Source organism: Hirundo rustica, chromosome W (assembly GCF_015227805.2).
Source record: "Hirundo rustica isolate bHirRus1 chromosome W, bHirRus1.pri.v3, whole genome shotgun sequence".
Classification (NCBI taxonomy): domain Eukaryota; kingdom Metazoa; phylum Chordata; class Aves; order Passeriformes; family Hirundinidae; genus Hirundo; species Hirundo rustica.
In genome coordinates this window covers 20,021,353-20,036,624 of record NC_053487.1, presented here as the reverse complement: position 1 = coordinate 20,036,624, position 15,272 = coordinate 20,021,353, and the positions used below count along the sequence as shown (strand labels likewise).

The 15,272-nt window shown below is 43.0% G+C and overlaps 1 protein-coding gene across 4 annotated transcripts in view; it reads right to left on the bottom strand.

Annotated features, from left to right (window-relative positions):
- The window catches only part of RPS6KA6 (ribosomal protein S6 kinase A6), a 70,198-nt gene extending 57,164 nt beyond the window's left edge, over nt 1–13,034 (bottom strand). For 2 of the 4 annotated variants that reach the window (XM_040088839.2, XM_040088840.2), the window contains exons 1-2: nt 12,900–13,034; nt 4,053–4,112 (exon numbers count right to left, since the gene is read on the bottom strand). In XM_040088839.2, the coding sequence (XP_039944773.1) occupies nt 4,053–4,112; nt 12,900–12,974 (135 nt within the window). In that variant the 5' untranslated portion in view covers nt 12,975–13,034. Of the gene's footprint in view, nt 1–4,052; nt 4,113–5,150; nt 5,191–12,899 lie in introns of those variants that run through there. The other 2 variants (XM_040088841.2, XM_058423958.1) reach the window with 2 other exon arrangements.
- Nucleotides 13,035–15,272: the final 2,238 nt, after the last annotated feature.

Genomic DNA, 15,272 nt, shown 5'->3' with positions numbered 1-15,272 from the left:
TATGTTAAGTTCTGTGCCTTTAAGACTAGTTCTGAGAGAGCAGGGAAAGAAGAAGCACGCAGTTTGTTTTGATGAAACAGCATTCACCCCTCCACATTTCTCCTCCAGGACTGTGGTCCATCTGAAGCACAGACCAGCAACGAGACAGATCTCTTTGCTTTTAGTTAGTTTTAGCTAGCTGAGGCAGAGAAGCTCCATGGACTGCTTTTTTTTCCTTTTTCTTGGGACTGTTTAAACCTGCTCTGAACTGAAAAACCCAGAGGAGCACCAGGAGCTCGCACCTGGGGTCCACCGGGGCCTGGACCTCCAGAGGGACTGATAAGAGACTGAGTGAGTTGAGCTACCCACAACAAGAACTTTCTGAATTTACCATCTCAGTTCAGAACAACAAAAGGTTTTATTGTTTCATATTACTCATTCTTTATGCTTGTGGGCACTTTGTTTAATAAATAGTTTTTTCCACTTTTCTCTGAGGAACTTCTTCCCTGGCCTGGTTAGGGGAGGGGCCATTTGGGTTTGCTTCCCAGAGGGACCCCATTCAGGGGTTTTCTCACAAATTTGCCCTAAACCAGGACAACACAAATTCAGAGTAGAAATCTGCTCATCTGAATTTGTATATACTGCAGTAATTAAAGAAATAAAAGAAGCAATCATCGCACTGCATTCATTGCTTGATGCAATGCCAGAGAAATCCCCCAAGCTAGCTCCTTGCCAGATCGCGCTGCCCCCAGGCCAAATCGGGCTCAGGTGGCAGTAGAGCAGGGCTGCTGATTCTGGCAGCAGCAGGGCTGCTCTCTACAGCACCAGTTGTGAAGCACCGAGGATTGGAGTAAAGACCAGGGAGGGGTCTTTCGTGTGCTTCTCAAAGGATTTTATTCCCTGAGGGGGGCAGTGATGAAAAAACTGACAACCTGCATCTTGAACAGTCTTTTAAATGGGAGAGGACACAATTTTTCAACCAATCAGGGATACAACTGGGAGGAGATTATAGAGGGGCTCAAAATAATATTACAACCTATAGGAAAGACAATGGGAGTGGAAAGGGTCACATGGACCAATGGGGCTTTGTGGATTAGGAGAATTCCCAGGAGGAGTTTAGGCAGGGGGTTGGGACAACAAGGACTGACAGGGAACTCTGGAACAAGGGGTAGGGAATAGGGAGGATTGACATTATGTAAATGAGGTAACAGGTAGGTCTAGGGAGTGAATGACAACTGGGCAAGGGAGGAGAAAACTTGGGGTAAAACCAAACATATCAGGGGGGCAACAGGATCAAACCATTCAAAAGGGTTTACAAAAACATGCATAAAGAAGAACACACCACCACAATTGCTTCTGCCTTAATTGCTTTGTTTGTCCAGAGGGGGAAAGAAAGAGTCCAAACAAACATCTTGGTATATTCCCAAACTGTAGTCCAGCTGTTACTGCACATGAGTCCTTTCCCCTCCCCTCTCTTATTTCATCCTCCTTCTGGGAAAGGCCTGTTTGTTCTGCCTGCTTCTCACACAAAGGTGGGTATTAACACCAGACACTGTTGGAAAACAAAGTTAATTCTATAATTCACAACCAAGCTACTTTATTTCCCTCTTTGGTCACAAACCCCCATCACACAGATGACACTGTAAACATCCCAATTTCCCCTCATCCATCCCCCTTGGTGACTGTGCATTTATGCACTCAGAGGAAAGATATACCTATCTTTCTATTTTCCTTGACTTTTTAAACACATGCCTAATTTAAGGCAGGTAAGAACAGCAGCATTTCAGTCATCTGATGACAGATTAAAGCAGTAAATTGTCTAATTACACATCAAGTTGTACAACAGATTTAATGGCTGTTTCTTCCTATGAAATATGTAAATACTCTATTAAGAAGACTTTTTTTCACCATCCTAATTTGTATTTCTTAACACTGTGAAACTTTGCATTAGAAAAGCTCTTTAAGAGTTCAGCCTCTCCTGTGTTTATCACACCTTGAGCCATTAGCCTGTGACATCACACGTGGTTGCTGAAGAGACTGAAAGGATTTCTAAATGCAAACTCAGGAGAGAAATGTTTTCCATGCAAATAAAGACTAACTTGAGATGGATTAAATGAGTTTTGTTTTTTTTTTTTTATAAAGTGTTTTTTCTTCACAAAAGATGTCTATATAATTTCACTTAGTTAACTATCATTAAGGTACTAAAAATTGGCATGACTGAGGTAGAGAGAGACCTCTTCATCACCTCCAAGGAATGAGCACACAGAGCTGAGCAGTTCCAAGCCACTTTCATTTTCATTTCTACTTTGGCCTCCACAAACTACAAATTTGGTTATCTCATTTTGTGTTCTGCTGCTTGAGCAGTAAATTTCTTTCCAAGCTGAGGCACCAGCTCCTACCCAGTGGCCTTGCACAAGAGGGAACTCTTCCCTGCTCCCAGCAGCTTCATCAGGAGCCAAGGAGCCGAAGGAAACTCCGGGATCAGTCATGATTTGTCACAGCTCCCTGGAATGTGGCTCCAAGCACAAGAGCTCAGCAATCTCCTCCTCTTCACTCAAGAGCAGTAGAAAACTCAGACAATCCACTGCTCCTTTCTTTGCTACATGTGAGACCACTCTGACACTTTATTTACCCACTCCACACCAGGAAATGTCCAGGCACCATGTGGGTCTATGCCCAAAACTTCATTCTCTAAATCCCTTCCTTATACATGTTATTGTAACACAAAGCAGTGGTTACAGCTGGTGACAAGATCTACTTATCCCAGAATCCCAGACTGGTTTGGGTTGGAGGTACCTTAAATACCATCCAGTGCCACCCTCTGCCATGGGCAGGGACACCTTCTACTATCCCAGGGTGCTCCAAGCCCCATCCAACTTGACCTTGGACACTGCCAGGGACTCTCTGGGCAACAGACACCTTTGTGACCCTGTGTTGCTGTGTGTAATTTTGTGTTTTAATATCATATGTTTTGTTCACTTTCACCCTCCCTGGAGTGGTGGTTTAGCCTGGGTTGTGTCCATCTATTGGGTTGTCAGTCTTCCCTGATACATACCCCTTATTCCCGAATGTTCTCTGTCAATCCTCCCTGATACCAGTCCCTGCCTGGACTGCCCCTTGGGAAATCCCAGCTTGTGTCCCTCCCAGGTCTTCTCCCTATTGGCCCCTCGACCCTAAACTCCACCCTGATTCTGTCCCTTAAAACCCATGGTCCTGGCTTTGTCCCTGGTACTCACCCCTGCTCTGCGTTTGAGTTATGTTACGATTGCGTTAATAAACGATCCTCAGACTGCATGTGAAGCCCACTTTGCTCCTTTCTACACTGACCCTATGGCGACTGCTTAGGACTTTCGGGACCCTGGAGGTTGTGTTGCTCCCCCGACAAGTGCCATATTACCAGGTACGAAACTACGACCCTGCTCAAAAATACAAGGATGAGTGTGTTGAGAAATGCAGGCCAATATTTCCATGGGAAGTCAGGCATTTCACCATACACAGGATGAGCCTGAAGTTTAGTCCAAGGTTTAGCTAGCACACAAAACGCTCATCACACTTCAGCATCTCCTAAATAGGCACTGGAAAAAACCCATGCTCAAGAGGGGCTTACCTGGGATATTTCTACATAAAAGCAAAATTAACATAGTGGTGTACATATCAATTCTGTTCTAAAAAAGCAGAATTAAGTACCTTTGAGTTGAAGATACAGCAGCTACACTAAAACTACAAAGACAGAACAGATAACTGTAGCAAGAGCAACATTCAGCACTCTGTATGAAAGGTTCCAGTTTGGCCTGAGCATTTCTGAGGTTGAGGGATCAGCAAATGCTCCCTCCAGCACAGGGAATCTTTCCATAAAGCTCTGCCTCATGCAGCAGATTTTCCCAAACAAGGCATTTACAGTCCCTACCCAGGTACTACTTATCAAAGCCATCTTTGAGACTTAGGAGTCTCCTCAGATATTGTTCAAATAAAATGATGGGTTCAGAAGTTATTAAAGAGCAGGGAATGCATAAATTTTGCTTCAACAGATCATGCTAATGAGCAGCTGAAGTGAGCAGGAATCAAACACTTACGTAGTAGGAATATGGTTCACCTTCTTCCATAGGCTCATCTGCCATTTTAAGGCCATTTAGCTGGAGAGGGGAACGCAGGGAAAAAAAAAAAAAAGGCAAAAACATCATTAAGACCCAGCAATTTCAAATTAATAAGAGTTCGAAATTCGACCAATTTACATTTCAAGGCACACAAGTGGTGGTGGGGTTGCTCTAGTTTAAAGCTGTAGCTTCAAACAAACACTACTACTTAATAGTTATATTTAGCATTTCCCTTATGTATCATTTAGCATCTCCCTTTGTAAATGCCATAGTTATTATTATTATGCCAGTGTTATTTATACAGATACTACCCCTACAGGATGACACTAATACAGAATTCCTTAGTTATGCACGAAACGTATGCTGCAGATGCTTTTCAGAAACCTAGAGTCTTCTAATGAAAATTAATTTGCAGTTTAAAGAGAAAAGATGCAAAAGTGATTCCAAGCCTTTTTGAAAATAGCAAGTTCACAGTTGCAGTAAAAAAAAAAAAAAAAAATTCAAAACTTAGTTTAAGCACTCTCTAAGCCAGAAATAATTCAGTGCTAAAACAACAACAACAAAAAAAACAGAAATATGAAGGACATGCTCTGTTCAAACATGCAAAGCATTCATTAAAAACTGGAAATACTTGACAAAAATGGGTGAATGCCATTATGGATTTTGCTAGTAATAATTGCTAATTTATTTATATATTTATTGTTCAGTATCTCTACCTTTATGTGGCACAGGTCTCACACTAAAATACTAACTCAAAATGACATAAGAAAACTTAAACTTTTTTTGCTGAAAACCAAAGTTGAACCAATTAAATTCTTAAGCTGGGTAACAACTTTTTTTCTTGTACCTCTGAATTTTTCTAAAATCCCTGCCTAAGATACTGGAATATGGTATTACTGTCAGCATGGGAGTTGGTAAAACACAGGACTACAAAGCAATGCCCAACAGATTCCCTTGTTCAGAACCAAACCCAGAATCTGGAGGAACAGGTGGGGCTGCAGGGACAGGTTTGTACCACGACTGTGTCACCCAGGCAAACCCTCTGTCGCTAGAGGACACGAAAAGAATGATACTCACACAGTTAAGTCGTCAGGACAAAAAGAAGAGAAGTTTATTTTCTACCTCGATTTATATAGTTTCTGGACAATGACCAGGGACTGGAGAATAAGGTCGCCACCTCTCCGATCCTCACTGGTCAAACTAGAAGTCCATCAATTGTCCCTCCTCAGAGAGGAATGCAAAAACAATCACTTTGTTTATGTTACAATGTGTGAGAAAACTCCACTACAAAAATGCAAACAATCAGAAGGCTAAAAGAATATAGCAACAACCCTCAACCACTTCCACTGCTGCTACAGACTCCTGGTTTTAAGAGCTTTTAAGAGCTAATTCACAAATTAATGCTTTTGATAAAATTAAATCTCCAATTTTTGTAGCAAGATACTGGCACTTATTTTTGGACTATATCCTCACTGGGAAAAAAAAAAAAAAAAACAAAAAACCAAAAAACCCAGAAAAACAGATCAAGGAAATAGCATAAAATTTCATTTATTTTCACTCTACAAGTTTCTATTTATCATAACTCAGTTTAACCAGTGGTACCTCCAACCCATGCCCAACATTGGGCTCTCATGTGTTGCTACCCCAACTCTAATGGCCAAAAATCACTCATGCATTACCCTGGATCCAGAAACCAAAGCTACTCATTTGCTACATAACTTATTTCTAGTTTTGCATAAATATTTTTTTTTTTACAAATTAGACAGTGGGAAGGACAAGACACTCACTATGGTTGTTATTGTACAAATTAACTGAATAAATCCAGAAGTAACACCGAAGTTCAGCCCAGCTCTGACCTCCAACCTCATTTCCACGCAATTTCTTTTCACAACACCATAAGATTACATTCAAGTGTGAACCAATGTGAAGCCCACCAAAATTGTCCATAAAGCTTATTTAGAACTAGAAATAAACTGGGTTTCTACTCCAGGTGCTCAGAAATGTAATAACATTTTTCCTTCATGGACTTTAATTCAAAGCAATTTTATTGTGCATTTCACCTTTTCTTTCTATAAATATGGGAAACATTTTCCAAGTTTTGTTACTTAAATTTAAGCTCTGGAACCAATGCTACCAGCCAGAACAACTGTAGATACACTGAAAACAATACAGATACAAAAAATGGGGATGGAATGGGGTTTTGAACCCAAAATCAGTGCATTATTTCATCTAGGTTGTTCCTGAGAACACCATTTAATGTACTTTCAACTTGCTGGCAAATCAAGCACACTAAGCTATTGGATTTTTATGGCAGGTAATCATCTTAATTAACAATTTCCTATCATGCACTTTTCCCCTTCACTGTTGCTCCTTGGTTTGTTTTTTCCTGTCCAGTCTCTGTACTGATACAGACTGGGACACCTGCCAATTTGTAGTCCAAAGAATTTGATGTTCAAGGACATGAATATGCTTTTATTGCCTGATACACACAACTACATTTTTGCCATATTTGTTTGTGAAGCCTGATCACTGTCCATTAAAAAAAGAAAAAAATAAGGAACAAAAATCTGCAAAATTGTTGGAAAATAACCCAAAGTCTGGTAGCTTGTTAAGTAATGCAGCTAAAAAAAGTCAACAACAAAAATCAAATCATTACTGTCTTGTACAGTCACTTAATTGGCCAAGTTTCAATAACCAGAAGCTGGCAAAAAAAGAAAAGTGACAGTTAATACCTATTTCCCACCTCTGTGAAAACCAGATACAAAATGCAGCTTCCACAGCCAAGTGAGGCTCCTTTTAATGATTTAATCATGGATATTTATGCATAAACATATATAGAACAGAATGATTTTAACCTCTAAGTCATTACTTACTAAATATCTACAAATGCACAAATTTAATTTATTATTCAGAATTAAAAAGCACAGCTCTCTATAAAAAGAACAGGTGAAAGAAGCCAGTACTATGATTGTGAAGGAGATTCCTTCATCTTTCAATCATTTTGCTGTTCAGTGCTGCTCAAGTCCTACAACTGAACATTTTAAATATTAACTCCCATGAAAACACAAACTGAACTCAGACATTCAGGCAAACACTGACAATACTTTCCAAACACACATTCTGGAAATGACACGAAGTATCCCACATTGTTGATTAGTATAAAATAACAAAAGGAACGATGTAAATAGATGAGTTCAAAGTTTAGGTCAGAGCACATAGCAGGTCAGACTCTCACTTTTGCAGAGGTGCAGGCTGAGGGTCCCAACTGCCTCACAGGGAGCAATGTGCCTCTGGATTTAAATAGTGCCATGGATCCCATGGCTGGGACCATCCCTGTTACCTTGGGAGAATATCCAAAGGGCGTCTGTGGGCTGGGAAAAGGCTTAATGACTATTGCACATGTTTTTCCTCTGATTAGTACAGCAGAACAGAGGATTCCCAGTATTACCAAAGATTTGAACCATCTGCCCTCCCCCCCTCCCCCATATTAAAGATGTTTTCACTGTTTACATGGTAAATGCCTTAGGACCTGGTGGGTCTACAGGTTTTGGTTGAAAGAAGCCAGGAAAAGGTCAGCAAAAATGCCCAATCCCAGGAAAAGCAGTGGAAGATGTAAAGCAGGTGCATCCTGGCCTGGTTTTACATGTCTTCACTGAGGCATTCAAACAGAATTTAAAAATTTCTCGAAAAAGGAGAACTGGGAATTTTATCATCATACTATAATTAGAAGTAAAAATCAATATTCAGCACCATTCACCTAAAACCTTGTCTGGCTTCAAACAGGTAAAATTCTACCCAAGGATCACCAAGATCTCCTGTATCTTCCACAGCTCCTCCTTCCCTGGGCTGCATTTGGGAAATTACTGTGGTGTTCCCAGAGCTGCACCTCAGTTCTCCCACATGAACACAGGAATAAGCAGTTTCCTTCCCCACACACAGAAGGAACACTTTAAATACTTATTTCAAAATATTTGAGTAGAAGCTTACATCGGAAATCCCAATTATGTCAAAAAAACTTTGAAAAAAAATATCCTAACAGGACAACCACATTCGTTCCTCATTTATTCTTAATTACATCTATAGAGAGTTTGCACCATTAATTTAATTAGCAACACATTGGCCTACTGAGGATTTCCTGACATAGGTCTGAGGAATTTGAGCATTCTGGGCACATCCACTCCCCACCAACACAAATTCCAGGCCAGCCCCAGTCTCTCAATTCCCCCCCACAACGGGAAGAGGCCTTGAAACTCCCTGGAGTCTGAGCCCAGGTGATCAGACTCCCTTTGAGTTTCCTCGGGACTCAGCCCAATGGCGACTTAATGGTGAGAGAGACAGATCCATTGTCCGAAAAGTAAATTTAATAATACAAAAAATAACAAACAATAAGGCATCTACTGTATTGGAGCAAACCTGGCCAAAGCAGTAACAAAGGGCAAAAGGCAAAATGCCAAAGGTGGGGTTTAGGGTCAGACAGGGGTACTTATACACCCTGGTGTGGGTGGGGAGTTAAGGTGGGATCTGAGGGAAGGGTCCAATGGGGGACAACAATTGAGAATATAAAAATTCTTGCACCAAAAATCAACCTATGGTAACACAGAGAACTAAGAACTTTACTAGTAGAGACCATGTCAATAAGCCTTTTGCTTATGGCACTGAAAACGGGGTTTCCCAAAGGCATTTTTCCAGGGTTCTCTTCTTCCCCGGGGAAACTGCCCTCTACAAGGCCTCTAAACTCCCTCACACTCTAACATACCAAGTAAAAGAGGGAGATAAAGCAATCTAAAACACCTGAAATCCATAATCAATTACTAGGGAGAGCTATAAAGTTATTTTCCTGTGGCAAACAAATCATACATTCAGACAGGACACCAAACCTTCAGCAACATGTAATTAGCGATTTTAAAAGAACATTTTGATCCTTCCCATTATCAGATCAAGTGAGAATTACGTGTTCCTCCAACAAGTTATAGCTCTGACAAGACACAAAGCTGACCCCGAGTACAAGGATCACTGAATTAGGAAAGGACTTGAGATCTTTTAATTCCTGCCTGGGTACATGATCTTAACTCCAGAATCAAAGGGCATAAAGCAGCCAGTCTCCAAATCATGTTTAATGGCAGGTAATTCTGGAAAAGGATAAGATTTAAACTTGAAGAAAGCAACTATTTCAAATTTTTTTCTTAATGCAGTGAATGTCCAAGACAGTGAAGTACTACATAAATAGAAGAATTCTACCTATGATGAGTAAACAAATTATACCATTCTTTGGATTTAGGGTTATTGTGAAGTGTCTCCAAAGGTATCCTGCAGGAAGCAAGGTGAGCTCCCAGCAACAGACTCCTGTCTCCTGTCAAAGACTCAGAATACTATAGCAGATTTCCAAAATTAATGTTAGAATTGGTAAAAAAACCCCACCATCTTTATTACTGTATTGCAGCACTTTTCAATGCATAAAGACATTCATTGTTTCCCCTTTAAGAGCATTAATGTGAATACTTTTTTTTAAAGGCAACCTGTTCTTCAAGATCTTTACAAAATCTGTACATTGCTGCAATGGCTGAGGGCACTCAAATTAGGGGCAATGTTTTACTTTCTCTCCTTAACAGAACACTAGCTGATTGTGGAGATTCTGAGAGATGCACAAAACTAGGTAGAGCTGAGTCATCCACGTCACTGCCAGTAATTACTCACAAAGGAGTTATGCAACTCCTAACACTGACAAAATTCAGTGGCCTTTGACAGATCAGGCTCAGAACATGCTCCAGAGGATAGACTGAAAACACTGGCCGAAATCAAAGATGTATTTATTTCAACTGGCAAAGGTAGCAGCTTATGCACAACAGCAGCAGAGCTCAGCTCACAAAAATGCCTTTTGGAGGGCAGCAACTTTCAATGCAGCCCTGTTTTCCAGCAGAATACTTCAGTTTTCAGTCACTTTTTTTTTTGTTTCAGCCTTGTCTTGCTTGTCACAATCAGGCAATTAAGCAACTGGTTCCTGAAGCATTTACTGCAAAAATAAGTACTTGAGGAGGCTGCATTTATGCAATTCACAATATTCATTACTCGCTTACAGCAATTACACAGCTCATTGTAAATGAAATCCTTCCAGTTCAAGGGGCAGAAAGTGCCCAAATTCCTGTTTTCTGCCCAATTCCAACTATTTCTGCATTTCATTCAGCTTGGTCAGTAAAACGTTAATGTTTACTTTTCTGTTTCTCTGTAGATTGTAATTACATTTTAATAGTCTACAACAGTTGATTATGATCAATACCCTCATACCTATTTTTATTACCATGGAAATACTTATTAATCCAATATCCTGGGGGAAAGACGTTCACTGAATATTTGAAGCTTTAACAGCACAACACTGATCCTTCTACCTTGTCTTAAGGAATTCCCAGAGTCACAAAACAGCTTCACAAGTGATACTGTCACAGGAATAGCACAGCGCACAGCCCCAAATCCTCAGCACTTCAAAGGCGCCCCCAAAAGGGCAAAATAATTTAATCCTGACCTTCAATAATTTCTTCCAAAAGTTCGTGCTGCTCTTGTGACTTGAAGCATGAAAATTTGTTTCCTACTTTCAAGATCACCTCCTTTCCTTGTCAGGTGTTTTTACTCCAAGTTAACACAAGTGCTACTGGAAATGCACTCACTGCTAATAACATAATCCTAAATTTAGTCAACAAGCAGAGTCCTCAGAGAAAACCATTCCTCCGATTTTTCCCCCTGTGCCACAGCTGATGGACAAGAGCACCAGAAGGCACAAGTTAATCTTCAAAATAAAAACCTATTTCACCGTAGCTCTGTTGACTGTAGTTCCAGCAAGGCCAAGGTCAGAGATCTCTCAGACTGCCAATACAAGGCTGTAATGAGTACTATGAGCTATACTTAATTCTATAAAATTTAAGTGAAAGTCCAAACTAAAATTCATTTTGACATAAAATACACCTTTGTTGAATCCCCAAGCCACGTGGATGTAGAAATCCAAGTGAGAAGTGCAACATACCCCTGAGATCACTTACAGAAAGGGTTATGACAACACAAGCATTTGTTCCTGGAATTTGGCAACTTAGCACTCAACTTGAAGAAACTGGTTTGGCACAAATGGGCTTTAAGTGCTGCTGGCCAAACCTAACATGGACACAACACCAGGTCTCCTTTTAATCAGAGCACAACTGGAAGAACTTTACACAGACCTTGTGAAATAGCTCAGGTACAGGCCTGAGGGAAATACAATTTAAAAAGTGACTGCTGCCTTCAGATGTTACACAAACACAGAGCCCTTTCAGCTGGACACGCCTGTCCTGTGCTCTGCTGGCTCCCCTTGCTGAGGGGGCTTGTCCAGCCAAAAAAACACCCAGGGATGCACATCCCGGTTCAGCTGCAACAGTCTACACTTGATTATTTTAGCACTGATACATCATAATTTCCTAATAATTCTTAAAGAACTGATCAACAGGACCAAGAAAGTTCTCAGACCTTCACTAAGTTTCATACCTCAATTACAACAAATTGCTTTTACAGACAATATGAACAAATAAGCCTTACTACTTCTGCTGACTTTCTGATCCTGTAGCTTCACTAACATAATTAGGAGTTCTCTAATATTAAGGTAGAGGGACTGCAGCAAGCATTATTAATCATTAGAACGTGTAAAAGTGTTAAGAGTGTAGCAGCCATGGTATAAAAATGCATATCCAGTAATTACAGTACTTGGCAGTGGTACTAAAATCCCCAAATATTAAAAGCACTAAGAAATTTGGGGGGGGGGGGGTTCCCTTTCAGTTTTTATCAGGGAAAAAAATTTCAACAAGACCCTTTAAAGGACATTCTTTCACTCTTGCACTTTTGTACTTTGAGGTGATTTTGCTACAGACCCTTTTCACTTACAATAAGAGTTTGGTGCACTACAGAAAGCAAGTCTGACCAGTTTTAAGCAGCTTTATTTAGAGAACGTCTTTTGTGTGTCTAACAGACCTAGGTGTAATCTTTTATTTGTCATAGCTGACAATACCCGATATGCAACCCTTCACTTCTGATTTCAAAGTGCAAGAGTTTTAATACTCGAGCACCACGTTCTGCGGAGACACAGGAATCATTGCAACAGAACCAGTTTTACCTTTTATTTTCTTTTAAATTGCATTTGCTCATTGCTGATGAAGCACCTCGCACACTAAGCAGTACCTCATTCTTTAGCACGTTTAAGCATCCAAACCTCAACCAGGCACTCCTGGTTCTCTCAGGTCGTTATGTGTACGATAATTAATGTATAGTTATTCCAGGAGAAGGCAAAGGGACCTCCGTAGTGACAACCTACCTGGATGCGCAACCACATTAGCGCAAGCAAATTTCCAGCACAACTTAAAGTAACTTTTCACAGGAGCTACGGCCATAAAAGTGAGTTTACAACCCCTTGGATGCTACGTGGGGACGGACACCTGTGATACGAAGCAGCCGGGAGGCGACACAAAGCACCGGCCTGCCCCGGGCGCCAGTCCCGCTACCTCCACACTTGTCCCGGCCCGCGTCCCGGGGTCATAGATGGGTTCGGGGCGGCCGCGAGGCTGCGCGGCGGCGGCCGGGCCCGCGGTACGGCGAGGACGGGCGGGGGCTGCCGGCTGCGGGCCGGGCAGGGCGGGCGCAGGTCGCGGCCGAGCGCAGGCCGGGAGCGGCGGGGAGGCAGGGGCGCAGCGAGCAGGCTGAGGGGGCAGCGAGGCGAGGCCAGCGCAGCCCCGCGCGGAGGGGCTGCGGGAGGTCGAGCCGGGCGCAGGTGCCGGCGGAGCGGGCCCACCCCGTCCCCCCCTTCCGCCCCGCACTGACCTCGGCGCCGCTCACGTACAGCTCCATTTTGTGGCAGGGCTGCGGCTCGTCATCCAGCGGCGCGCACGGCACCATGTCCCGGCTGTGGGGCCGAGGCGGCTCGGCCGCTGCCGGTGACCGTGGGGAGCGGCGCGAGGCCGGGAACAGAGCGCGGAGTGCGAGCGCTGCCGGCCGGCGGGGGCGGGGCCACGCTGCGCTGCCCCGCGCACGCCCCCAACATGGCGGCCCGCGGGGGCGGGGCCTGCGCCGCACCGCGGTGACGTCAGGGCAGGACGGAGAATCCCCTGCATGGGGGGAGTGACGCGCGGTGACGTCACCGGGGCCGCGGGCGGGCGGCGCCGCGCTGAGCGGGATTGGGGATGAGGGGATTGGGAATGGAGGGGTTGGCGGTGAGGGACAGGTCTGAGAGGGATTGGGGTGGATGGATTGGGGGTGAGGGACAGAGGATGAGGGGGATTGGGGATGAGGGACGGGGGTGAGAGAATTGGAGGTGAGGACACGAGACTTCGGGGACAGGTCTGAGGGGAATGAAGGCTGATCAAGGGATTGGTGATAAGAAGATTGGGGATGAGGGGACAGGGATGGTTGGGGGACAGGCTTGAGGGGACGCGGGCTGTCAGTGATCGGCGCTGAGAGGCACCGCCTGCGGGCCTGGCACGGGGAGGCTCTTCCTCCCACGGAACTGACAGAGGGGAACAAAAAAAAAAAAAAAAAAAAAAAAAGAAAGAAAACCCCAAAAGTTTCGTTTGGATTTGGTTTTTTCGAATTTGCGAGGTGTGGAGACAGGAAGCGCGGGCGGCGGGTAGGCACAGCCCGGTCCCCGCAGGGCCCGCGGCGGTTGGGAAGCGAGGAGCCTGGGCGGCAGCGGAGCCGCCTCGCCGTGGTTACAACAAACCGGCCCCGACGCCTTTGTTTGCGGGCATGTGTTCGGAGAGAAATACAGCAGCGCTGCCGAACGGGGGCAGGAGAAAGAGCGTGCATGAAAAAAATATTCCCCCTTCACCGTTCGATTTTAGGAGCTGGAAGACACTAGATGATACTGTCAAAAGTATGTTTTTAAAGGATAGAAAACTGCCTCAATGACAGTTTGTATTTGAACACGCTGTATGTCTTATCAATAAGCCCTGCCCTTTAGATAAAGCAAAGGAAGACCAAACCGCTCTTAATTGCCAAACAATTTTGATGAAATGAGCACAAACAAAGGAACAAGCTGGTGCAGCCCATAGCTCAAACACTTTCCATGCTGAATTTTTGGCTCAGAAGTCAACCACTGCACAGACAAGTGTAGGATGCTGTGCTGCTGCAGTCCTTGATTAAATCCGATTCCCAGTCCTCCAAAGCTGCCCATTCCCAGTTCCCTGTGGCTGAAGAGTTGCCTATTGTGAATGTCACTGCAGCAGCCGCCAGCTGGCACGTCAGCATTTCCATTGCAAGCCTATTTTTAAAGGTCTGGAATTCAATCATGGAAGACAAATGTTTTGGAGTGTGTACCGGGAAAGTTTTTCCTTCAGAAAATAAAAATCAGGTGAGAAAATTGAGGAGCAAAGTCACAGGTAGTTAATGTCGACAGAGAATTTATGCTTTAAATATAGAGTTGTTCAGGCTGGGTCACTTTATTTTTGTTGTGATAGGAGTGTGTGAACATGGAGCATTTACAGCAATTAAGTGACAGGAGATGAAGGGACAACTTTGCAGGCTGTTGGTGCACACAGCCATATCCCGGTGCCTCTACTGGTGACACTGGTGTGGCCAAATCTGTGAGATTAAATCTGCACATACTTCATCAGTGCCATTAGGCACTTAATTTAAATATAAAGGAAATCAAGTGAGAAGCGATTTTTGAAAGTTTTTTGAGTGTTCAACAAGAACTTGTGTCTAAAACTCCTGTGGCAGATGCTGTTTTCCTGCATATGACTTTTCTCCCATTGCTCCAAATAATAACAGGCTGCAAACAAGTGCAAACAGGGATTTTAGAAGTTCAGAGGAAAGCAATAATTAAAGGAGTTAGGATTGATATTTGTGTCAAAGGCTAGAAAAGGGAAATTATTATGTATGTAGCTATAAGAAAAAGGAAATTCAGAATTTCTGTTACTCTAGGTAACACAACCAAGCAAGCAAAAGGTATTCAATAAAAAGGCAACTATATGTCATTGAAATGTAAAAATTAGCAAGATCCCCCTCAAATGCTCTTTTACAGAGAAATAAACCATCAAAAATACATTAGCAAATCGCTGATTTAGGAGGACCAGGACCTCATGTCTTGGGTTTCAAATGAATATTTAGATATTATATACCTGGATATTATATGCCCCTATTTCTAGAACATCTAATCTGCCTGTAGGGGTATGTCCTAGGGTGACTTTGTGATGCTTG